The sequence below is a fragment of the Cygnus atratus genome, chromosome 5 (assembly GCF_013377495.2).
Source record: "Cygnus atratus isolate AKBS03 ecotype Queensland, Australia chromosome 5, CAtr_DNAZoo_HiC_assembly, whole genome shotgun sequence".
NCBI classification, from domain to species: Eukaryota; Metazoa; Chordata; class Aves; order Anseriformes; family Anatidae; genus Cygnus; species Cygnus atratus.
This window is the reverse complement of record NC_066366.1, coordinates 12,165,295-12,189,368: the sequence shown is the minus strand read 5'-3', so window position 1 is coordinate 12,189,368 and position 24,074 is coordinate 12,165,295. Positions and strand designations below refer to the sequence as shown.

At 43.2% G+C, this 24,074-nt stretch overlaps 2 protein-coding genes across 5 annotated transcripts; one reads left to right on the top strand and one right to left on the bottom strand.

Moving 5' to 3' along the window:
• Window positions 1–1,349: 1,349 nt before the first annotated feature.
• C1QTNF4 (C1q and TNF related 4) lies at window positions 1,350–18,681 on the top strand. Of its 4 annotated transcripts, none has more exons than XM_035550125.2 (2): window positions 1,350–1,466; window positions 17,158–18,681. In XM_035550125.2, the coding sequence occupies exon 2, from the start codon at window positions 17,163–17,165 to the stop codon at window positions 18,264–18,266; it is 1,104 nt and encodes a 367-aa protein (XP_035406018.1). In that variant the 5' UTR covers window positions 1,350–1,466; window positions 17,158–17,162; the 3' UTR covers window positions 18,267–18,681. The 4 variants fall into 4 exon arrangements, with proteins under 4 accessions (XP_035406018.1, XP_035406015.1, XP_035406017.1 ...); XM_035550122.1 differs by lacking the exon at window positions 1,350–1,466 and adding an exon at window positions 12,846–12,915; XM_035550124.1 differs by lacking the exon at window positions 1,350–1,466 and adding an exon at window positions 14,198–14,237.
• A 2,557-nt stretch (window positions 18,682–21,238) lies between these two features.
• Window positions 21,239–24,074, bottom strand: FAM180B (family with sequence similarity 180 member B). Its single transcript, XM_035550386.2, has 3 exons — window positions 24,008–24,074; window positions 22,063–22,142; window positions 21,239–21,769 (listed from the first exon to the last, which is right to left on the bottom strand). Exons 1-3 carry the CDS (start codon window positions 24,072–24,074, stop codon window positions 21,326–21,328), a joined length of 591 nt encoding a protein of 196 aa, XP_035406279.1. The 3' UTR covers window positions 21,239–21,325.

Below are 24,074 nucleotides of genomic sequence, written 5' to 3'. Positions count from 1 at the left end.
AGGTAGAAGGAGAAGGATATAGCATAGGGGCAGAAGCAGCTGCTGGTGTGTAGAGGGCTAGGGAGGATTTGCACTGAGGCATGGATTTAATGCTGTGCACACCAGTTTAGATATGCTATTGGGGAAAAGAGTTATGCCATAAATTGCATCCTTGTAATAACGAGGAAGTGATGTGCTGGTCACTCCACCTGCCAGCCCTCTGCCTCTGAGGAAAACTGTACCTTTTGTTTGTTTGCTTCCTTTCATTCTCTCCCCGTGAATTGTGGGGATCAGCCTCATGCCTGGTACATGGGCGCAGGTGAGCTCCGACACCTAGTGAAGAAGGGAGAGGAGTGGAAAGGAGCCATGTGGGAACTGACTCAAATGTCTTGGTGTGCAAGCCCAGTGCTTACTGCATACAACAGGGAAAGTCCTGGTGCCTGCCAGAAGAGGGGTAAGTAGAGATGGAGGCTGGAAAGCAGAACATGCCAAAATGGAGCAAAAAAGGCTGTAGCATCCTCTAGGAGAAGCATGACTAGATGCCTCAGGCATATTCCAAGATGAGGACACTGGCATCTGTACCTCTCCAAAAGCGGGGCTGTGTAGCAGAGGGGAAGACCCTTGGTGTTGGAGAGCCAGAACCTTTTTTAACCGATCCAATCTTTACTTTTTTTTTTTTTCTAGAAATCAGCATTAGATGATTTGAGTGGACTAACAATAAACACGCTTTACAAAACCCCAAATTTGCTCCTCAGGATAGAACAGTAATGTGAGTAGCCCGCTATTTTGCTGTCAGCAAAAATCAATGCAGACCTTCAAAGGAAAAAGCAGTCACACTGTTGTTGTTAGGTGATGAACTAAGGCGAGGCAAGCTTTCTAGGGAGAGATAAGAGCTTTTGCTGGACCAAATAATACAGCTGCTCTACAGAGGAGCTTCTGGGCTCACAAATCTTCACAGCAGGAGGTCAGACCTGAACACGATCTCGCTCCCAGCTCTATCGCTTGGTCTCACTGACGCCCTTACCCTCCGAGCGCTGCCCTGAGGGACGAGCGGGGCCGGAGGGCCCGGTACCACAGGGTCCGGTCGGTACCACACAGCTGCCCTCGCCCCCGGCCTGTCCCCCGCTGCCGGCCCTCCCCGGTCGCTTCCCCGTCTCCCTCCGCTGCCGCAGGCGCCTCTGCTGCGGTGTGCGGCTGCTGCTCGAGCCCCCGGCCCCGTTTCCCGGCGCCTCTCCCGCGGGCAGGTATCTCTCCCCCGGCCCCGCCGCCCCCCGCCATTTCCCTGCCCGCCCCCGGGCCCTCCTCCCGTCACCGATTCGGCGCCGCAGCCGCGGGGCCCCGAGCCCCCTCCTCTCCCCTCCGCCTCCCCGCCGCCGCCGCGGCTCCCGAGCTGTCAGTGCGCAGGCAGCGCCGCGGCCCCGCGCCGAGCCCCAACGGCCGCCAACCGCCGCCAACGGCCGCCAACCGCCGCCGCGGGGCGGCAGCAGGTAGGGCGCCCGGAGAGCCGCCGCCGGCCCGGCCGGGCTGCACCTGACAGGAACGGGGCTGGGGCTGGGGCGGGACGTTAGCCGGTGCCCGCGGGTCTTTTTTGTTTGTTTTTCTCATTTCTACTATTAAATGGGGAGAGCGAGGAGGCAAGGCCATGACATTTTGGCCCCGCTTGGAGCCTAGGTTGGTCAGCCTCCCATGGGGAAGGACGTCCTGGAGGATTTCCCCAGGGGCGGTTTGTCGGGAGGGAAATAGCACCAGGCTGGCACGGGGCTCTGCTTTAGCTTCCCGGGGGAACCGAGCCCCGTGGGCTTTCCCGAGGCTGGTGTATGCAGCGGTTCTGTAACGTACTTGGAGCAACCTAGTCCAGTGGGAGGTGTCCCTGCCCACGGCATAGGGCAGGAATTAGGTGATCTTTAAGGTCCCTTCCAACCCATTCTGTGATTCTATGAACATACAGTATTCTGTCAGGTAATCTAGCTCGATCCTTCTCTATGTGCTTGGCAATCCCACTGCCATCTTCTTAACCCACTCCCCAGAAGCTCCTAGGGAAATGGGTCAGCGTCCCCAGTTGATGTACCTCGCAGACACTCGGTGAGTTTCCGCACCGCCAGCTGGCTAGCAGGCAGCATTGTGACCCTTCGGTTTATGCACATACTGAATGAGCCTTGCTTCAATTATTCATTCTGATGCTATTGCAACCTTCTACAGCTTCTCTTCTCCAGGGAGATGATGTGTAACAAGACTTTGAAATACTTTGCCATTGAGTCTGTGATCCTATCTAGGCACATAGCAGCTGTTTGCGCATGTAGCCGTTCTTAAGGGTTAATTTATAGCAGTAAAATGTATGTCAAGGAAGCGTGAGGATTCACAGTAGAGCAATATTACCCTCTACATCCCTTCTGTTCCCCTCTAAAAAGCTGCGATAAAGCTGAGAGCAGAGTACTGAATGGTTAGTGGACGAGGCTCTAAAAATGAGTTTTGTATTTTCTGTCTGGAAGAATTAATGCCACAAAAGTACATTTGGTTTCTAAAATGTAGAACCTACGGCTTCAACACGGTATTGGTTTAAATCTGATAATTTGTCAGTGTGGTAGACGGTTGCTATTTTGCAGATGAAGAAACAGGTGCAGACGTGAAATACATTGGAAACGGATTTGGCGGCAAAACTTGGAATACTATTTGTTGTTATTTATGTTTTACTAGTGTGATCAGCTGTCCATTGCGCTGTCTTTTCCATAGAGTGCTCATTGATAAACTGAGCACCATTCATATTTTCCAAATACAGGAGGCTGGGTAGACCTACAAAGGCCAGCACCTATACTTACTGAAGTATAACTGTGTCTGTAGTCAAGCAGCTTTTATATCTCCATTTTAATAGCAAACATATTTCCAAACAGCGGCAAAGCTGATTGTTGATCTCTGGTTGTTGGAATTCTCACTCGTGCATCAGACACTAATCCAGATGGACACAGACAGAGAAATGCTGTATGTCTGAGGTGTAAAGAGCCAAAATAGTTCGAACCTCCTGTGCATAACACCCAATAATATGAAGACCAGGAGAAAAAGATGCTAGTGTGAATGCAAAAGTGAGCATTCACTGAGTTTCCAAGTGATTACTGTCGTTCTACCAAAATTTCTCTTTCTTATGGTTAGTTGTAGGCAGAGAGCATTGAAATAAACTAATCTGATAGCAATGGTAGGTTTCTAAGATGGAAAGTACCTCTGAGAAGACAATAATCTCAGCTGAGAAACATCTCTCCTCAAGAGATGCTCATATCTACATTGACTCTTACAGCATGAGATTAGAGAAATTGGTTTAAAAACACTGGTCTGAAAAATGCTGAAGTCTAAGGTTTTGTTACCAATATCTGAAGTCAGATGTTAGGATTTGGTAGGTTTTACCCTTGAACTCTCCCGTTCACCCATTCTTTTCCACTGCCCAAAGTATGAAGTGTACATTCTACTCGAAAGGTGCATAGTAAAGGAGAATGAAGTTCAACTTGCATTAGAACTACAGCTTACTGACTAGTCTGTAGGGGTGAGCATCTTTGTACTGTCTTGGAATACACATTAAAGCTTGGCAATTTGACAGTTTGTCATACTTCATCAAAAAAATCTGCCTGACTGACTCCAGTTTTCACCCAGCAGAGATGAAAAGCTTCAGTTCTTAATTCCTGATTGACACTCATAAATTTGGTACAGATCTCATTGCCCAGCATGTCCAAGTGCAGGTAAATTAGGACTTCATTCTTCATTTCAGCATTCCCAAACCTTTACCTTTGCCAGGAAAGGAAATTTGCCTGATGTTCAAACGAGGTAAGTCAATAATGTGCAACTGCTGTGCTGCTGAGTCTCTTGTCAATCACTTTTCTTCCCGAGTGCTTTCTTGTTCCTGTAAAGCCTCTCTAGATGTATATACATCCTCCAGACAGGTTAGAGAACAAAGGAGGAATTCCTGCTGCATCTAATCAAAGGTCTGAGGTTTCCAGCAGCGGTAACCCAGTCAGAATCAGGAACTGATCACAGAGCAGAGCAGTCAGAGACTACTCCTGAGGCTGATGGTTGATTACTAGGGCTCTAATGGGAAACGGTACAGGATGAAGTCTTATTTCTTCTTCTTCACCCTACAGCTGGTTAATCTATTTCATGTGTATTTTCTGCTGTGTCAGAGACTCAGCCACAGTGCCAGCAAAACTGTCCATATGGGATTAAAAAATCTGGGGAGACTGGGGAAGTGATCACTGGAATAGGAGCTAGATGACAGATTCAAGCCATTGTTGTCAGGAGGAACACCAGATCATCTTTATTCCCGTGTACACAATGGCTTACTATCTATTATGTGCCTGTTTGCGAGTGCTGTGACTGGTGTTGAGCTCTGAGGAAGGAACTTGCAGTTCTTTGGTCAAGGGCAGATGCAAAGAAAATGTTTAGCCCATCAAAATCTACCAGATGTCTTAGTGCATCCCTTCCAATATGTGCTGCTAGTGTACCTCAAAGTGAATGCAATAAATGTTGACATTTTGAATATAACCCTAAGTCTGCAAAGAGATATGGCTACATCTTTCCTATTCATTCTCTCAGTATACAAGCATATTCTGACAGAATGGGCTTTGGTTCATTTCACACATTAAAGGATTTTTTTGTTGTTGCGTAAGTGAGAGATTTAATTTGTTTTAAAGTAAAAAGTGAAATTCTTGATCATGACTGCACATGAAATATTTGCTTTGGTGGGGTGCAGAGCATAGCAGGTAAAGGAGGCTATAAATTGGGTAAAAAATATTTTCTAAACAGGAAGATATTCTTTAAATAACATTAAAAGATAAAGAGCTCATAATCTGTGTGCTTTTGGTCTGTACAAATCCTTCAGAGAGGCCACAAGCTGCTTAAAACTGATACGACAGCTGTGTTGGTGGGTCCTGGATCTGCTTCTGTTCAGTGTTTTCTTAGGTTTCCTGGATGCGAATAAAAAGAGTGGGTGTATGACATTTCCCAAGGACATGAAACTGTGAGACTTGAAGCGTTTTGGTGGAAAAAATCAGAATTCAAACTTATTCCAACAAACTGGAAGAACTGAGGAGAAAAAGACCTGGATGAAATTTGGTAGGGATAGCTGCAAGGTGCTGCACTAAGGCAGGAATAATCAACTGTATAAGCGCAAGAGAGAGAAGCAAATGACTAGGCTGCAACTCTGCAGAAAAGAACCTGTGTTATGACAGATCACAAGCTGAACATGAGTCAATGTCATGCTGTTGCAAAAGAAGGCAAACATCTTGCCAGGATATATAAAAGACATATAGCCTGGAAGACGTATGAAGCAATCCTCCTGCTCTGTTCAGCATTGCTTATAGCTCAGTTTGGAGGCTTTGTAAAGTTTTGACTATTACACTTTGAGACAGGTGTGATTGAACTGGATAGAGTCCAGAGAAGGGCAGCAGAACTCTTCAGAGGTCTGGAAAGCATGACATGCTTTGATAAGGAAGAATTGAAAAAATGTAAATTACTTAGCCCAAAGACCAGCAAGCTGTCAGGGGAATACTACAGTCTTCAGATACAAAATAGAGGAGGGAATGATCTCCTCTTTGGGCCCGTGGTGGATTGAATAGAAAGCAAGAAATAGCAGAAAGATTGTTCTGGACTGTAAGAATAATTTTCGAGGACCAAGGATAATAAAACTGCTAAATATTTGGTCCGGGGAGGTTGTTCTGTCATTTTAAGAACAAGTCAGATAATTATCTCTGTAGAATGAAATTAGGCTAGATCCTATCTTGGGAAAGTTCTTTGCACTATATGACTTCTTCAGGTCACTTTGAGACCTTTTCTAACATTTTAGGAAGGCAACATGCTCTTTTAATGTAAATGAAATAAAAGTTGTCTAGTTGTCCTGTACTAAGGCGTGTATAATATCCAAGGGTAGCGCAGCCCCTGGAATATGGTGCAGCTCTTTCTGAAAAGAGCTTGAAAGAAAAGTAAGAGTTTAAAGAGTTTACTAGAAGATGGTTAAAAGAGCTCTTTTTGGAGAAGGCATAGGGAACAGGGCATTCTGATTTCACTGAAACAGATGCTTAACTAAGACTATGAATGCTGAAAACAATGATATGGAAGAAGAAAAACCAATGAGGATAAGCAGTTAACAAAGTGATCTGAACTGAAAATAAAAGCTCTTCTAATAATATACTCCTTGAATGAAAGACCATAGTCCAAAAATGTTTTTTGTTTTTTTTTTTTTTTTTAGAGATAAAATGAAATAAAATAAAGCATAGTTCTGCAGGTGATCTTTTTAGACATTTCTCCAGGGAGAGAAAATCTAGGTCCTGTAGTACTCATGGTTTAACATATATTGTTTAATATAAATGGAACAGATGGTCCCCCGTGCATGATGAAAAATACTGAATTTCTGTGAGCAGACAGGTAGAAAGAAATAAGAGAGCAATGATCATCTCTTTTGGATGCTGTAGTGATGAGCTGCACATAAGATCCTGAACAGAACTTGTTTTGAGTCCAGATAAAGAATTTTTTAAACCTCTAAGGGGAGAAGGATTTTTCCTTTCCTTACACGTCTCCACTCAGACAAAAAGAAAAGCCCTGAGGAGTTAAAGACATACTGGGAGGAGTGGAAGAGATTTTTAGACCAACCAGGCAATAGGGAATCCTTTCTACAAAAACAGGTACCCTGGGACTGAAAGGCTGCAAAGCAGTGCTGGAAAGAATCTGTGCTGAATGAACAGGACAAGGCAAAAATGGAGAATTAAGCTGGGCTTTTTAGAAAGCTATTTTCACGGAGCTGTTGCTCAGTGAACTGTAGCATGTTAGCATTAGAATCTGATGTAGTTTAAACACTCTTACACTGGAATTATCCATAAATTGTTTGAAATCCTCATGTTTTGATTTACTTTGGGACATGTGTGCACAAAGTATGACATTCTAATTGCCCTTCTCCCTCCATTTTTCATTGCCACTTGAAAACTTTGGGAAAACTATTGATTTACTCAGAAAGTTGATCACTTGGTGCCCCAGATATTTCCAAGTAAATTCGCACCCCCTCTACCCAAGGACTGACCAGTGATTCACGCTAGCTCCTATTGCTTTGCCTGAGTTTATTTAATCCTTCTCCCATCCTTCCCTTTACTTTCTTTACTTTTCATATGAGTAAAACTGATTTCCCAACCCAGTCCTTATCTGGGAGACAGAAGGGGTATCCAAAAGAAGGCTTACATTGACCTGATGCTAAAGCAGGTTCAGTTTTGAAACAACGTGGTTCTGGAAGGAAATGAAGCAAAGGATAGCTAATGAAAAAATCTTGGTTTTACTAGTAGGAGGAGGCAACAATGTGGAAGGGTTGTTCGCTATGAAACCTGGGAGGAAATCTGAGAGGCTGGGCAGAATACGACTGGACGTGCTGGAGGGGGTTCTGCAGGTGGTAATCCGCTGTTGGAAGCTGTTGATAATTGTCATGAAAAGGGAGAATTTTGGACAGAAGCAGCTAGAAGGAAGATAAGAAACTGAAAGAATTTGAGTAGAAGGAGCGCTGGCTTGAAATATGCACTGAATATGAACATTTGCTTACAGGGCGCATGGCTGAAATTTCCCAGTGTGCTTGTGAAGAAATTGTGTAGGCTATTGCAAATGGCACTTCAGCATGCACCACATGTTTAATGCAAAATAACAGGATCCAAGCTTACTTTAAATAAAGCATCTGCGTAGCAGTGTTCAGAGCAGCCATATCCTTCACATTAATTCATCTTTTTTCTCTTATATTTTGCCTAGTTACAGTCTTAAAGTAAGGTAAATCCTTCCGGTGTGTTGCTGCAGACATTTCTTTAGTATTTTAGCAAAATTCTTTTTCTATAAGCGAAAATCAGAGGCAGCAGCTTCAAGCTGGCAAGGGCAATTTTGCCTAAGAAGAAGCTGTCTGGTCACGCAGATGAGACTGGAATCTGTGAACATTTGACAGGCTCTGAGCACTTTCTCTGTGTGAATGAGGAACTGATGAGTGAACAGCAGTGTCCAGCAGTGCTTTTTGATGGTAATGCCAAAGCCTTTTACCAGCAGCTTCCCAGTGCAGATGAACTTTTACAGAAATAGCCACATAAACATTTCTACTGCCATTAAGAGGGAATGGGCCCTTTTTAAATACTGGAAACAATGCAAAGACAGAAAGCAGGTATGGGAAAGCTTTGTAGAATCATGTGTGTGAAATTATGTAAGGATATTGCTCTGAAAATGCTTCTCTCTGTTCTTGCATCCAAGGCAGTACACTCTGCCTTGTGGCCAGCAGCACTTCTGTGTCATATTTTCACAGAAAAATCCAATTTCAAAAGCACATTTGTGAAAACTTGAATTGTACAGGGTTTAATGGAGGAAATTCATAGCTTCTTGTTAAAGAAGATGACAAACTGGTTAAATCTCTGGATGGAAATATGCTCAGAGTTTTAAAAGTGGAAGCAAAAACCTGTGTTTTCCTGAAGATATCAGGGATGAATTCACAGCCCTGGCTGTCTTATTTGCACGAGCTGTAGCCTTCTGAGAAATATTTTTTTGTAAAATGGATAAAAAAACTGATAGGGATCAGGTTGCAGCTATCTATAGGCTTTTCGCAGAGAGGTGTCATTGCAAGAGATTTGCCTGGAAAGACCACTGGAAGTGAGGAACCACACATGGCGGATTGTGAAGGGTCAATGTGAACAAACATGACTAACTTTCCTAACTTGCTTTGCTACTTCTTACTGTGTGTCTGTGGACATAAAAGAGAGAATGCTACCACACCTAGAATTTGATAAGCCTGATTCATGTCAAGCAACTAATACTAAGGCGCATTATGTGGACTGCAGAACTTCAATGGCAGAGCAGGATTTTAATCCTGGAGTAATACTGGGCTCTGCGTTGGTGCTGAGTACATCACGGTTGTTTCTTCTCAGTTCTCCAGCTCAGGCCTATGTCCTGCCCCAGCAGAAAAAGAAGCAGAAAGGAAGGTGTGCCGGAACAGAGATGGAAGTAATTCTCATGGAGATACACAGATCTTAATGCTTTTGATCACCTTCTTCAGTAAACCACAGCTCAGTGAATTTCCAAATTGAGATGTTGCAGCATGTTGGCAGCAAAGAGCAGCACTGCAGTGCAATTCGCAGTGTTCTCTGAGTATCTTCACAGTAATAAAACAGCAGGACATGAAAAGAAATGAAGGTGATTTTTTGGCTGAGTGTGATGGCAGATGTTAAAAGACAGCATGGTTTCCTGCCTTACCTGTCAAGACAAAAAAAAAAAAAACTCTCAGGGAAAGCAGCATTCTTGTAGGCAAATACCCCTGTGTAGGATAGGTTTCTTTCAGGTGGATTTGTGAAGCCTACTGTTGGAACGTACTAGTCAATAGCATGAGATATTTTTCAAAGTATGCTGTAGTTCAGCCTTTGATGGATAAAAGACAAAAGCAGTTATGTTTTCATTGGTGAAACATAGTGTTACAAGTTGCTCTTTCAAAGGGAACTAAATCCCATTGATTCTGAAAGTTTTCTCTTAACTGCAGGTAATCAAGAGAGGGACCAGAGTTACCCAGCTTGTGAACATCTTTTGTTGCATTGCTAAATAAACTCTTAGCAGCCAATGAGCTCAGACATGACTAGGATACCAAAATGCATTTTACTGTCTTTGCAAGTAATCCCAGCTGGCACTCAGCTATCCATTAATTTCCTTAGGGGATGATTATTGGACTCCGCAAGCTCGTCCTAACTTGTGATGCAACAATCAAGCAGCAAGAACCAGCATATCCCCTGTTGCTTTTACCCATGTGGGTAATGTGGCAGGTCGCAGAGCAGTGACCAGAGGGCAGCATTCCAGTGAGTGGGGAATTGGTTGGAATCAGCTACTGCAGGCACAGAGTTCCAGGAAAGATGAGAATCGTGTGCCCACTCAAGCAAGAGAGAGAAAGGGAAGGTGTGTGTATGCAGACAGAGAAGAAAACAGACAAGAAAAATCTAAAACTTGTTCTCTTTTCCATAGGACCTTACGTAGCAATTAGTTATATTAAAATCATATCTTTTCTGATACAAAGTACAAGAGCACAGACTTACAGAAAGTAAATCAAGGGCAGAGATGACAAAGAGCAAACTTTGAGATTACGCTACAGGTTCCAGTATCTCATTATGATATCTCCACAATCTCATGTTCAACAGTCTTCAACAGGAAGGTTGGTACAACTGAAGTTGTGACTCCTGTAATGTACAGACAGCCAAAATGACTTTCCTGCTTAGTGCACTTTCATGGGTGGCAGGTTCCACAGGTTCCCATTAGATCCAGAACAGATATACCTCCTATTAACAGTTGTTTTCATTCTTAATGAGGAGAAATGAGAACATGAAAGGATCACTGCAAGATTTTCCCCAGCTGATAGTGCTGTGCCTGACCAGTCTGCTGGATGACTGGGCATGTGAATGAAAGTAGCAGTATGAAACAGGCAGGAAGACCAGGACAGCCTGTGTTTAACTGGAAGAGTTACTCTAATCCTGATGAAATTTCCCTTACTTTCTCTAAACATTTGCTACGATTAAGGATTTAAGGAAAACTGACAAATGGGGCATCAACTCTGAGAACAAATTAGGAACCTCCCGTTCTGATCTGCATGCTTGGAGGATGAAAATATTCCTTCAGCTGTACTGGAGGAAACTGCTACTTAGATGCTTAGAGGAAAGGGTGATTAAAAATAATCAATAACTACCTATGCCTATGCCTTTGAACTGTTGTTAGACTTTCATTACGTAATAGAAGGAGTGGGAACTGTCCTGAGCTAAGAACAGGATAAGCTAGACAGCTTAGGCCAGCTGTCTGTCTGACCTACAAACAAACTTTTGTTCAGTGAGGCTGTCTAAATTGCCTTTTCAGTCTTTGTTAACCCTTTAAAGTCCTCATGCTGCATTAGTTCTTGGGGGGAGAAAATGGTAAAATTCTTTTCCTATTTAAACTCATATTGAAAAGGAAAAATGACAAGAGTAACCTGTGATACCGAGCCAATCTGCATCTTCCTTAGGTTCTCGGATTTTGTCTCCAACCCAGAAACTTACACAAACACGTGTAAACTTTCTCCCTTGTTGCCTCTTAGGAGAACCTCTGTGTAACCATTGCCTTCTTCACATTCTCGTTTATCACTGCTGTGGCACCAACAGAATCGTGCCTGTTGAGTCCAGCTGGTCAGATGATGAAATGGAACTGTCCTACTGACTGACTCTTTCATTTTAGCACCTTTAATCCTGCAGGGGGAGGCTGGTTTTGGTTTTTGTTTGTTTTGTTTGTTTGTTTTGACATTATAACAGCATAGTAAAAGTGAGAAATCATGTGCTGCATTTGCTTGTTTTTACCCAAGTTCCCTATCCTATGGCCTGTAGATTGTAAGCGTCTTTTAAAAGCTCTTTTACAGAGTCTAGCAATGTGCAGTTTAGCAGGCTTCTTTGCAACTACTGTGATTTGAATATCTTAATTTAAGCAAGATGAGAAGTTTAATGTAAAATCATCACAAAGCCCCTCTGAGATCCTTATGGTAGATGCTGTCAAAGTGAGTTACATTCTTTAAATGCTCCTGGTATTCCAGGCAAACCTGTCTCAGTTAATCATTTATGCTAGTGTGATCTGCCTTCTGGGGCAGCAACCTGGCTGCTCTCGAAGAAACAGGACGCTTCAGCACAGCCGTGTTCCACAGGCTCAGCATCTCTTGTGCACACCAGTAGAAAGAAATGCATGTGCAATCCAGGAAAATAGGAAATAAGGTTTGGGGCGTGAAAGGAGGTGGTTTAACCTTGGCATTACTGCAGCTGTAACTGGATCCATGAAAAAAATCCTGCTGTAGAAATGGTCTCAGTGTTTTATGTCTAAAGGTAGCAATGTTAAATAAACATTGGACAGCAACAGAGACTTCTGGCTTTCTCATGCTGCAGTTTTCAGTCTCCTCTGGCCTATGCTTTCGCATAAACCATTTATCTCTGAGCTCATTCCTAGCAGTAGCTTGGGTTTTTTTACTACTTACTGCTGGTGTGATTTCAATTACAGTTTAGTAACAGTCTGTTTAACTGCAAGTGCGGAACAACTTCATAGAATTCAACACATTTTATGCACCGTAGTTTAAACTCCAATATTCTAATAATGTTTTCTGTTGTTTTTCCACTTCAGATCAGTGTTAGAGTTTCTTTGCTTTACGTTTTTTTGGTCTTGTTTGCTTGAGGATTGTGTATGCAGTGGAAGGTTGGATTTTTGTAATTTGTTCATTTAAAAAAGTATGGAAAAAATGTGTATTACATTTTAGTCTGTTAGAATAATTGCTGGCTCCCACCTAGAGTTTATTCAGCCTTCTTCTCTACTAAAACACCACTTTGCCTTTCTAAATTAATACATTTATACATACACATAATAGTCAAAGTGGATGACATGGTGTATCACCCTGGCACAGCAAATGTGTATAACAAATTTCCCTGAATGCTATTATAGGAATAAAAAAGGTTAATATCAAAACTATCATGGTTCTGTTTTGATCAGTGCATATACATCATTTTATATATCATCATTTTAGCTTAAACAGAGTTGTTAGAATTTCAGTTGAAATATAGAAGTTTCAATTAATATTCTGAAGCGCAAGCTAACATTAGGAGCTTCTGCCAAAATACAGTCTCTCCATTTCCTTTTCCTGAGTATGGCCAGAGTTGAGGAATTTCAAAAGAATTTTTGTCTCTCCACAGATCTTGGGGTATACAGAAGTTGGTTTATTATGCTGACAGACTCCCTTGACTGAAGGAAACATTTAAAATGAAGTGCTTTCTGTATTATTGCCATACAGTTCTGTGATTCAGAGTGTGGCTTATAATTTCCAAGAAGCATCCCAAATGCTTCAGACAGTGATTCACCTCTCTGGATTGATGCAGAGTTCAAAAAAACGCATTCATCAAAAGCAGAGAAAGGTCAAAGTCCTAAGTGAGTCCCAGATTTTGTTACACAGTACTCTTTATACTGACTTTGCTTTTGAGGATTTGCTACAATAAATTTCTCTTTGATATTGGGAGAAGTGATGCTCTTAATCTGTATCCAATGAGTGGAGCAGACAGTATGTGGTATCTGGGGAAAAAAAATCTTGCTAACCGTAGTCCAAGATAGCTGTTCGTTGTGCAGGCTTTCACTGATGCAAATAATTGAAACATTTGTAACTGTCCTTAAATATTAGAGCAAGAGCTTGGAAGAACAGGGCTTTGCTCTTGTAGCTTACATGATTTTACAAACTTTTACTAACGTTGAATCGAGCTGCATTGCTTCACTTTGGTTTCTTATGTCATTTTTCAGTGATCTTATGATCTTAGGAAATTAAAGGACTCTTGCCAAAGGTAGGATTAGGGAATCTGGCTCATTAATATTTTGGAATAAAAAGAAAACCCTCTTGAGTTTTACAAGAAGATCTGACCTACAAGACTAGAAATGGGGTGACCTTTCTATTATTGAAAGTCCTTTACTAAAATCCATGGATTTCAATAGAAGAATAAAGCTAATTGTCTTTCCACTGTTGGATTGATTCTGTTTCAGGACAGAAAAATCACCTCCAGCTAGCACAAAGGTATTAAAGTTTCCTGGGTCATGCACATGGTGAATTCTGTCACTTTCTTTCCAAAAAAAGGGTTTGCAATTCCTGGCCTGCTATGTGAGTCAATACCATTTTAGTCCAGTCTTTTCAGGTCATTGATGTAATGTCAGTGCCTTTGAGAACTGGTGAGCTCCATCACGTTTTTTGTGCCTTCTCTTCCAAAATTAATTTCTTGTCTTCTTCCCTGTAGGCTGCTGTCCCGTAATAGTACTGCCTGGTGTAAAGGCACTAGCACTCCGTGTTTATGCCTTGGATCTGCTTGGCTTCACCGTATACCTCTGCGCTAACACCACAGGGGTGCCTATAATAAGGAATGGTAGGGTGGCAGACAAAGCACCCTGCTCCATACATAAATGGAATGAGGGTAACGCAGCTGCTGTGTATGACTCGTGTGACCCATGCTGAAGGCCCACTTTCCGCCTCTGGCCGGAGTCTCTCCTCTCACCCTGCAGTTTCCAAAGTTATGCCACAGCATGAACTCAAGGCTGACACCACAGATCCCATGACCATCACATCCTGATGCTCTCTCTTCCCTTCAAAGCTATCACAGGAAAAGGCTTGAGCACCTTTGCCCAAGGACTTCTGCCTTTGCTGGGGCAGCAATGAAGCATTTCGGAAGCTTTATCTTGCAGACTTACCATGCTAATTCTGAAGTCCAGGAGCTGTGAGTTGCCTCTGTTTATGGCAGCCCTGTAGTTAGCTGAGTCTTCCTAATGATTGGCAAATGATTCTTAGATTAGTTTAGTGAGAGGCAGTTATTAGATACTTTCTAAATTATTTTAAATAGATAAAGGACCTAAATAGTCCTGAAAGTGGTGAGTGGGAGCTGTCAAGGAAACAATTTGCTAATGGAAACACGGCATAATTAACTGCCTTATTTAAATGACTTGCCGGCACGTTACTGGGAAGAGCTGATAAACAAGGGACTCTGCAGCAGCAGGGAGTCTTTGCAACTGTAACTGAGAGATCCAACCTTTGCAAAGCGACCATATCACAGAGAAACTAGCTTTGGGACAGAAACAAGGATAGCAGTCATATGAAGAAACACAAGGTCAGACTCGCCGTAGAGTTTATTAAACTGCTTTGTCTTTTCGAGATTGGCCAGCAGTGTCCTGCCTATAGTATATTCCCTAACTTCCATATAGTGTGGCTAAAAACATGCATTCTTATTACTTTGCTGTCATTTTTTGTCTCAAGAGCATGCAGGAATGTCACAGTCAGCCTGCTTCTCTGTGTGGCCACACCATGGTGATCATTGGGATAACAACAGATGAGTATGAATCACAAACATCTAACAGCCTTTACAAGTTTGCCTTTAGGGACTGTTTTACTAAGCTGGAAGCTGAAATGAGCCTGCCGTGCTAGATGTAGCACTGTGCAGAAATAATTCTGCAGAACCAGAGGCTAAGCTCACAGTGTGCCTATTTGGGATTTAGTTCTTGGTGAGATGTTAGGGCCTATTAGTATTGTTTAAACTGCAGCAGTGGCCAAATGCAGTACAGACATGGGAAGAGAGAGAGTCTTTGCCCTGAGCTCACAAGCTAAAAGGCAAAGTGAGGAAAAATAAAAGACAGCATGGAAGCAGATACATGTCATTAGCTATGGCTTAATAGTTACATTAAAAATGCTTTCTTTAATTAATTTGCTGGATGAGAGACAGACAGGTGATTAGTTCCTTGTAAGCGTCATGGGTAAGGTTAGTCGTTTTATCTCAGAAGGCAGTCAGTGTGGTTAGGCATGATCTACCTTTAATCAGTCTGAGCTGAACGTTCCCAGTCATGTCCTTCTTTGTCTTCCCAGCACTGTGTTCCAAGAAGACATGCTCCGTGATCTTCCCAGGAAGCAAAGTCAGGGGCTAACTGTCCAGCCAGCTTGTAGTTCCTCAGGTTATCTTTCTTGCCCTTTGTGAAGACAGGTGCAACATTTGCCTTTCTCCAGTCACCAGGGATCTCCTTTCATCTCCATGAACATTCAGAGTGACCTCGATATATCAGTCATCTCTCTCATCGGTGCAGCCCATGGGATCCCAAGGGTGTGTGGTATGCTCAGGAGTCAAAGCAGTCAATGTTGGGCAAAGTGTTCTGAGTTCAGAGGCATGGAGGAAAATACTGAGATGCTTGTGAGGAGTGATCTAATGTAAAATTGGGACAAGGAGGGATATTTCTTTTTGTCTTTGTTAGTGTGTCCCTTTCAATAATTAGGTGAGAATTTAATTTGTTGCTGCCTTCAGAGCTATTAGAGTTGCATTTCAGATTTCAGTTTTATTCTCAAGTGTGAGGGAGCAGGGACTGTGGGTCAAACTGAGTTCTTGTTGGTTGGTTATTGCAGGTAACGCATTGTGCCAAAGCGGGATCCCATTACCTCCTCACAGTCTATGTGGATTCCATCTGCTTTACTTCTATTACTGTGTCATCCCCCATTTTTTTCAAATGTTTACCCCTTTATCATTTTTAATTCAGGATTTATTTTCACCCATCCCGCAATGAGTAGCGTGTTTTGCTCCTGTTCTGCCAGTCTGTGAATTCATTGTTTGCTGGCTGGCAAGGCACCAGTTCTAGGGTGACAGATGGGGCAGACTGCAAAGCAGGCAGTTGCTTCCCAGCCTGAATGATATTTTAATAAGCACAGAGACGTGACAGAGGGAGAAGCTTCTCACTGGAATGACTGGCAGTTTTGTTTTCAGCCTGAAAGCACTAATAGATGATTTTTGGCCTCAATCCAAAAAAAATTCAAAGAAAATAGAGGCAGAAAATCCCATTAGCTCCTAACTTATCCCTCTTTTTTAAGGGTCAGAGAAGTTTTTTTCTCTGTGGTCTATTCTCTAGATAGTGAGTTGTTTCCTTGTTTCTGGTGTTTTCAGTTCTCCCTCAGAGAAAACTCTCAGGGAGACTTGCCTTTTAATTATCTTTTATTTTCCTTCTTTTTTTCCATTTCATTCACTTTCTCCATTGTCTTCCTTCCTCCCTAAACAATCCTTCTTCCTCCAGTTTCTTTGCATTCCTCACAGCTCCACAGTGAAGTCTGTCTGAGTAATGGGGCCTACCAACTTACTTGGCTTCCAGTTTCTGCATCCTGTGAAACAGCTGCTGCAGTGCCAGGCAATGACATCTGCATGGGAATCTCGGGAGCATATGTCCTCTTCTCCCTGCCCTTCAGCTGGATCTCAGTTACATAATACAAGGCCTGTGTAGGGCTTTTTTTCATCCTTGGTCTTATGAATAAACCACTACAAAAGAGAGCTCTGGCAAAGCCCCAGAAAGCTCTGAGATCCCTCTGCAGTGTGAGCAGCACAGTGTTCTGCAGACAAACTATAGGATAGCGAGGCTTTCAGAGAAGAAGATTCTTTTTTCTTCCTAGAAGTACAGGAAAAAAAGTCCAGCTGTCACTGGGAAAATATCAAAATGGTGCTGGAATATGAACTGAGATACAGTCCCGTACACTGATCAGAGAATGCCGTGAGAACTTCTCAATATTTTGCATAGACTTTGATGTCTATTTAGCAGGATTCAGGTCTGGGTCTCAGCTGGAGTATGAGCTGGAAATTAATGGGATTCCTGCTAAAATGTGCTTCTTTTTCATTTCAGATACAATGATGACTCTGAAGGTTCAGATTCTGATTGGCTTCCTCTGGTGCATGATTTTAATGCACACAGATGGCTTCCCAGTAGACAGCAATACTGAATTTCGCTCTGCTTTCTCGGTGGCCCGAACCAGCAGCATGGAAGGGAGCTCTGAGATGGTCATAACCTTTGACAAAGTGTATGTGAACATTGGCAATGACTTTGATCCCAAGACTGGGTTGTTCCGGTGTCGGATTCCTGGAGCCTACTACTTCTCCTTCACAGTTGGGAAATACCCAAAGAAAAACTTGTCTGTCATGCTGATGAGAAACAAGAATGAGGTGCAAGTGATTGTGTATGATGAACATCACCGCAAGGAACGGAAGGTAGCCAGCCAGAGTGCCATGCTGCAGCTTGACTATGGTGACACAGTCTGGCTGCGTTTACATGGAGACCCCAAGTATGCTCTTTACAGCAATGTGGGCCCCTATACAACTTTCAATGGCTACCTAATCTATCCAGACACTTCTGCCTTCTTCCAAAATGCTCTTAGCTCTCAAGAGCTGGGGCCTTCCCGTCACAATATTCAGCAGCTTCCAGGAGAGCAGAATGAAGCTTCCCAGCGACACATGTTGTCTGATCAGCCGAAGAGGGAGCAAGACCCTCGCTCTGCGTTTTCTGTTGCTCGCTCACAAAGTCTCCTGGGGACAGACGACAAGCAAACCCAGCATGAGCCGATCACATTTGACACGGAGTTTGTGAATATTGGGAAAGATTTCAATTCTTCCACTGGCATCTTCTCATGCCGCATACCTGGTGCATACTATTTCTCCTTCACCATTGGCAAAATGCCCTTTAAGACCATGTCAGTGAAACTTATGAAGAACCACAATGAGGTGCAGGCCATGATCTACGATGACAACCACTCCAAGAGGCGGGAGATGCAGAGCCAGAGTATCATGCTGCCTCTGCAATACGGGGACACTGTCTGGCTCTACAGCCATCAGCATGATGGCTACGGTGCCTACAGCAACCATGGCAAGTACATCACCTTCACAGGCTTCCTGATCTATTCCGAGGCTCAGCCAAAGCGGCTCCCAGGTGCCAGCTCACTCCAAGGGTCAGAAAATTAAATGCAGATGTGAAAGGAGCATAAGAAAAGCCAAGGTGCCATGAACTTGGGTATAGCTCCTCTTCGGATATCATCCTCTACTTTGAGCATGCTATCATGTGTCCAGTGCTTTCCTTATGCTGCACGCTTGTGCCTGACTGCAGGGCCATTGCTGTGTCTGTCTTTCATCCATAGAAAGGTCTTTACAGGATGTATGTGTGTGTCCAGTGTTGGTGTTTGATTTAAGCATAAAGCATGAGGTAGTTAGGGGCAGGGGTGGGGCGATGTAGTGAAATGCCAAGGATCAGAGAAACACTGCAGTAATGCTACTGCAGATCCCTAGCATCCAGAAAGCAAAGGATGTGGTGACTTTCCTTGCATATCTGTTAAGGGAATAAATGTAATGAAATTGAATGTAATAAAAAATACAAAATATGTACGGTTTTCTCAGATTGGAATTTGTTGTTGGCTGTGAGACTTGTGTTCTTTTAATGGTCTGAGGTGCCAGTTCAGGAGGGAAAGAAGCATGGCGATTGTACGAGCTGCGGTATGTGTTACTGAGCAAGATAGTTACTGGGGCTGTGCACACACTTTTCTCTTGTGTGTGTGTGAAGTGTTGGTGCCTTTTATGACTTTATTGCAAGTTCCATAATATTTATTGCTTTTCTTAATCTGAACTTCCTGAAGTCAAGAAGAACATGCAAGACAAGCGTTTAAGAATCTCAGCTTCCTTTTAATGAAAATAATACATTTGGGAAAAAAAAAAAAAGAAAAAAAAAGTATGCCTCTAGCCTACTAGGATAGTAGGGGCTAGAAGGATGAAGGCTCAAAGCTACAAATGGACCAACCTCTGAAAGCTCAGAAGCAAGGTAAGTAAATTGTTTTTAAGTCTAGTATTTGAGTCATGATTTTTAAGTGAGTAGCATCATGCCATGCAGTGGCAGTAGTTTCCCCACAAATGAGCTCCTTGAATACAAGGCTATGGATAACCTTTATGCCACATTGCTAACCTAGCACAGAAGGGATCAAAGGGACCACCAAGTGACAGGTTCTGCCTGTGTTCCTGTGGGTTGCAGGCTGCGCTCCGTCAAGCCGTGGTGCTGCTGCAGTGGGACTGCTGCGGCTGTAGAGGGCACTGGTGTGTTCCTACAGGGCAGCCGAGACGGGCAGCAGGACCCCAGAGTCGGGTTTTAGGAAACCCGGAGGCTGGAGGCTTCGTCGCAGTGTGGGTGGTGCTGTTTCCGTTGAGCTAGATGCTCAGCTAAACCCTGGTTTGCCTCCCAAAATACATAAACTGCCAAACTGCACCATCTTGAGCATGCACGGAACTTTGTGATATCACTGGGATGCAATTTAGAGTCTGCTTTACAGATAGAAAAGCCTTCAAACAGACCCTAACAAAATCCTGAATTCAAAAGAATGCCTTTGTATCTGAGTAACCAAGCCAACTGCCTCGATGTTTATCCAGACATTTATGTAGCTCAGACTGTATATTCTCCAGCAAGGCAATATTTTCAGGCACTAGTGACATCCCACCTCAGCCTTTTAATGATGTTCTGTGCTCAAACTGGATGTATTTGCAGCCACTCCCTAACTCCATCACTCCATATGTATACTAGACATTAAAGACTGAAGACTGAGGAAAAGGATGAAGGGTAGAGATTAGAAGTATATTTAAAAAAAAAAATCAGGGCTGGAAGAACATGGTGGGACACTAGCTTACTAGAAGTTGTTTCAAATGACATGCTAATCTTGATCCCTACATCCTTTGGGAAAAAAAAAAAAGAAAAAAAAAAAGAAAAAAGAAAGCTTTATGAACGGCATAAATCTGTTCTGCAGTGTCCTTTTGTAGCCCTAACCTTACCTCTAAACCCATTCTCTGTGGCATCTTGCTTCCAGGCTTCTTATTCCTGCCTCACCGTTTTGCCTCTCCATCTGTTTGGCAGCAGTGGCTTGGAGAAAAATAAAGTAGGTCAAAAGTTAGCAGTTCCCACTTTGAATGTCACATACCTCCTTTTTCAGCATGGAAAATTAAGAGTATATTGATAGAAAAAGAATTACAGATCCCACCATCTAAGCACACGCAATGAATTTTCGAAATTAATATAGCTAGAATGGCAGCAGAAACCCCAGTAGAAAAAAAAACAACATCAACAAATCAAAATCCTCCTGTACAGATAATTATATTTAATTCCATACAGCAGCATGTAAGACAGAAAAAAAGGTTAAAGATCTACTTCTATAAAATAATTATATTTTTGATTTTAAGAATAGAGATTGTGTATTTGTTATGTTTGTCTTTAAAGTGCCATAGTTGTATGAAAAAAAAAACTTCAGAAGAGGTAAAATCTGCTGAAGAAATAACTAGGTCACGATCTTTAGGAATTTAAATGAGATGTACGGAAGTGTATTCCAAACGAATAGCTGACACAAAGCAGTATACATACATAAATACGATACGTGAATACTAGGAAGCTTCATGGAATACATACATTTTCAGGTTGATCTTTAATGAACACATGAGGTGGGAAATAACTGTGGACACATCAAATGTGATGCTGCATAACCAGAAAGCTGAAATTAAATACACCACCTCTATTGTGAAACACAGCAGCATCTGCTTCGCTGATTACTGGAGAGGAGAAACGAGACTGCATTTGGCTGAAACCACAGAAGGAATATGAGGCTGAACTGAATTATTCAAGATGCATTCAACTAGGACACCAGTGTAACATCCTGGAAAAAAGCTGCCAGGACATCTCCCTAGAAAGCATCAGTGATCAAGACAGATAACACATCTAAATAGCACTGCCCACTTCAGCTCAGCCCACTTAAAAAAAAAAAAAAAAAAAAAAAACAAGAGAGAAAAGGGTGAGATGCACTTTTTAGTTTTGTCCTGGTTCATATAAAAATTAAAAAACTGTGTATAAATCCTTAGAGGATTGCCAGCACAATGCAGAAAGCAGTACAAAAAGGTGTGGCATATAAAGTCCTGAATACTGAGGAAAGATTGCCAGCGTTCAAAACAAACAAGGACGCAGCTGAAGTCAGATGTGTCCTTTCCCATGGCACTTTCCCTTTTTAAGTGTCTCTCTTGGTCCTGGCCAGGTTAGAATGATAGAACTGTTTCAGCGATGCTAAATGTGAAGGTTTCTCCTTCCAGCGCCAGGAAGCCATAAGGAGAGTGGAATTTGCAGGGCAGAGCCCCTTGCACAGATCACGAAAGATTTCATCAACTAGCTGGGAGAAAAAATGGATCCAGAGATTTTTATCCAGACCCTGAATGGAGCGAATCTGATAGGCACAGTAAACACTGGTGAAAATCAGACGGTCATACTCTCCTGGAGGCAAAGGGGCATCGGTCAGTGAATAATATCTCAGTAGCTGCTCGACCTCCATCGGTGTTTTGGGAACTTCACTCTCTAAGATCTGCATGAACCGCCGTGCTGGGCGCAGGGAGGCCAGCTCTTCATCCCGCAGCTGGATGGTCCCATTGGCCTCGATGTCCAGCCTCCCCCAGAGCATCTGGAAGAGAAGAGCAGCACGAGCATTTCAAAGCCGCCTGCTCGATGTCTGTCTCTGCTGGCCCCACGCCCCTGCTCTGCCTGGCCCAGAGCCTCGGCTTCCCCGCAGGGCCCTGTCCAGCCTCCCACCCTGCCTCTCCCACTGCCAGCCCACCCCGCTGAGGCATCTTCCAGGAGCTCCCGAAATACGGCGGCGATGAGAAGAAGCAGAACAGGTGAGTTTTTATGTGCAAGCAGGTGGGAGTGCAGGTGCTAACAATGCCTCTGCCCAGAGGCCCCCAATGCCCCGGAGACCTCTAATATGACGTCGGCGTCCTCTGGGCTGCGACGGGGTGTGTTGGTGCTGGCACCATCCCTGCTGCGAGGGTGTTCATCTGGAAGACATCAGGCAGAGTGTGACACCACAAGATCATGGCCCTTCCCATTTGTTTCTGTCATTTGCTTGTCGGTAAAGTCTTTGGTATTTCTGAGCTGTCACTCACGGCTTGCCAAATATGACAGATGCTGATCACAAGATTTCAATGAGCAAAACAAGCTTCACAAGAGAAGCAGAAGTGGTTAAGGGAGGCAGGTATGAATTTTGGGTATGATGACCCCAAATCCTGCCAGCACAGAGCTATAGCATGTGGCAGCAAAGGCATTTGTCTTGGAAGGCTGCAAGGAAGCCTCTCACGCTGTGGGTGGGTGCAGCAGGAGTTTGAGCAGATGGGTTTTGACAACAGGTTGCTTTGTAGCTTTTGCTAGGAGAAAGAAATGCTGCCCAATGGAAAGAGGGTGCCAGCAGGCTCCTAGAACTTTTGGTGGAAATATTACTTGGTGCTCACCCTGTTTTTGTACTTGTTCCCTGAGCATCTGCAACTGGCAGATGCAGATTATGAGGCTAACACGGTCAAATCCATGGCTGTTCTCATGTCCAGCTAATTTCTTGCCAGGCCACCTAACCTCATTTAAACTGGGAAAAAATGAATACTAGGCCAGAAGAATTAATGTGAGAGTCACATTAATCCCAATAATCCTTTATTTTTTGTTTACTAATTCTTCTAATACTTTAACTTTCTTTTTCCCTTATTTTTTCTTTCTTTGTGGGAAAAGAAAAAAAAAAGGAGATGCATGTATCCTCAGTCCAGGACTGTAAGAGGGATGCTGCAACCCCTCCCTTCTTCATGTTGATCAGCATAGTCATGAGCCAAGACCCTCTTCTATGGGTCCTCTGGGTCAGGAAAGATGAAATGCAAAAACCGATATAAAATAGTAAGCTCTCTGACACTTCTCATTATTATTTTTATACGGATAAAGCTTTTCTATATTAAAAAAGAGAGAGAATATGCATTGAATACTCTAGAGTTAAGGTCAGCAGGTGCTTAGATAAAGTAGAAGAATGATTTAATACTGTATGTGTGTGATGACTGCTACCAAACCCCACTTCCAACTTTCCATTCTTGATTAAAGCTTTTCAGGGAGATAGATGTACAAGCTGCCTGAAGATCTGCTGTCCCCTCAGACTGAGCTTTGTTTCTCTGCACAGCTGCAGGATCCCTAATGTAAGCCAGCTGGGGCTTTGGAATGTGAGCTGGGCTGTAGCTGCTTTTTCCTCTTCCTCCATGAATGTGCCAGCAAAGCTTTTACACCATCCGAAAATTTCTTTTCTGGGCTTCTCCTCTCAGCTAACTGATCCACAAAGTTCACAGATACCTCTAATGAAAGACATCTGCCTGGCTTGCAAAGTCAGTCAATTTGTTGAATAATCACCAAACTGCTGTTATTCATAACCATCTTATACATTTACGCAGCGTTAGATTTTGAAGTACAGTAAAACAAAAATCAACCAAAGCATAACAAATAATGTATTGAAATAATGTATTGAAATAATAACATAAATGTAATTTGGAGATGGGAAAAATAGTCCCTTATTTACTTTGTCATTCAACAGTTGTTCTTTTCCCGAAAAAGCACCTAGAAACCCGCCCACGTTATTGCAGGAGCAGACTTTTTCAGCATAGACCTCCCCTCCTCCTGCCACCAGAAGCAGCAGCAGGTCTCCATCCTGCAGGTAGGTGCAAGCATCTCCCTCTGGGCACAAAGCCCAGCTGGGACTCCAGCTACCACGCTCTCCTGCGTCAGCACAGCTAGCAGATGCGTTTGACTGTATCTGAAGAAGCAGGCAAAGCGTAGCACCGCGGGAATTGCACAAACATTTACAAAGCCAAGGAGCTGCCCCACGAACAGGTGCACTTCCTACCTGTCAGCCTCTGGGATCCAGCGAACACACACAGCACCAGCCAGGTGTTGAGCTGCACCTGGGCCAT

What these genes read in the sequence shown, in the direction of transcription:
- FAM180B (XM_035550386.2), bottom strand. Translation starts at nt 24,074, where the DNA reads ATGGCCCAGGTGCAGCTCAACACCTGGCTGGTGCTGTGTGTGTTCGCT. An exon ending in TGGATCCCAGAGGCTGACAG is followed by an intron (nt 22,143 to 24,007) that starts GTAGGAAGTGCA and finishes GATGTCTTCCAG; the next exon opens with ATGAACACCCTCGCAGCAGG. An exon ending in ACGCCGACGTCATATTAGAG is followed by an intron (nt 21,770 to 22,062) that starts GTCTCCGGGGCA and finishes CTTCTCTTCCAG; the next exon opens with ATGCTCTGGGGGAGGCTGGA.
- C1QTNF4 (XM_035550122.1), top strand. Translation starts at nt 12,861, where the DNA reads ATGCAGAGTTCAAAAAAACGCATTCATCAAAAGCAGAGAAAGGTCAAA. An exon ending in GAGAAAGGTCAAAGTCCTAA is followed by an intron (nt 12,916 to 17,157) that starts GTGAGTCCCAGA and finishes TTTTCATTTCAG; the next exon opens with ATACAATGATGACTCTGAAG.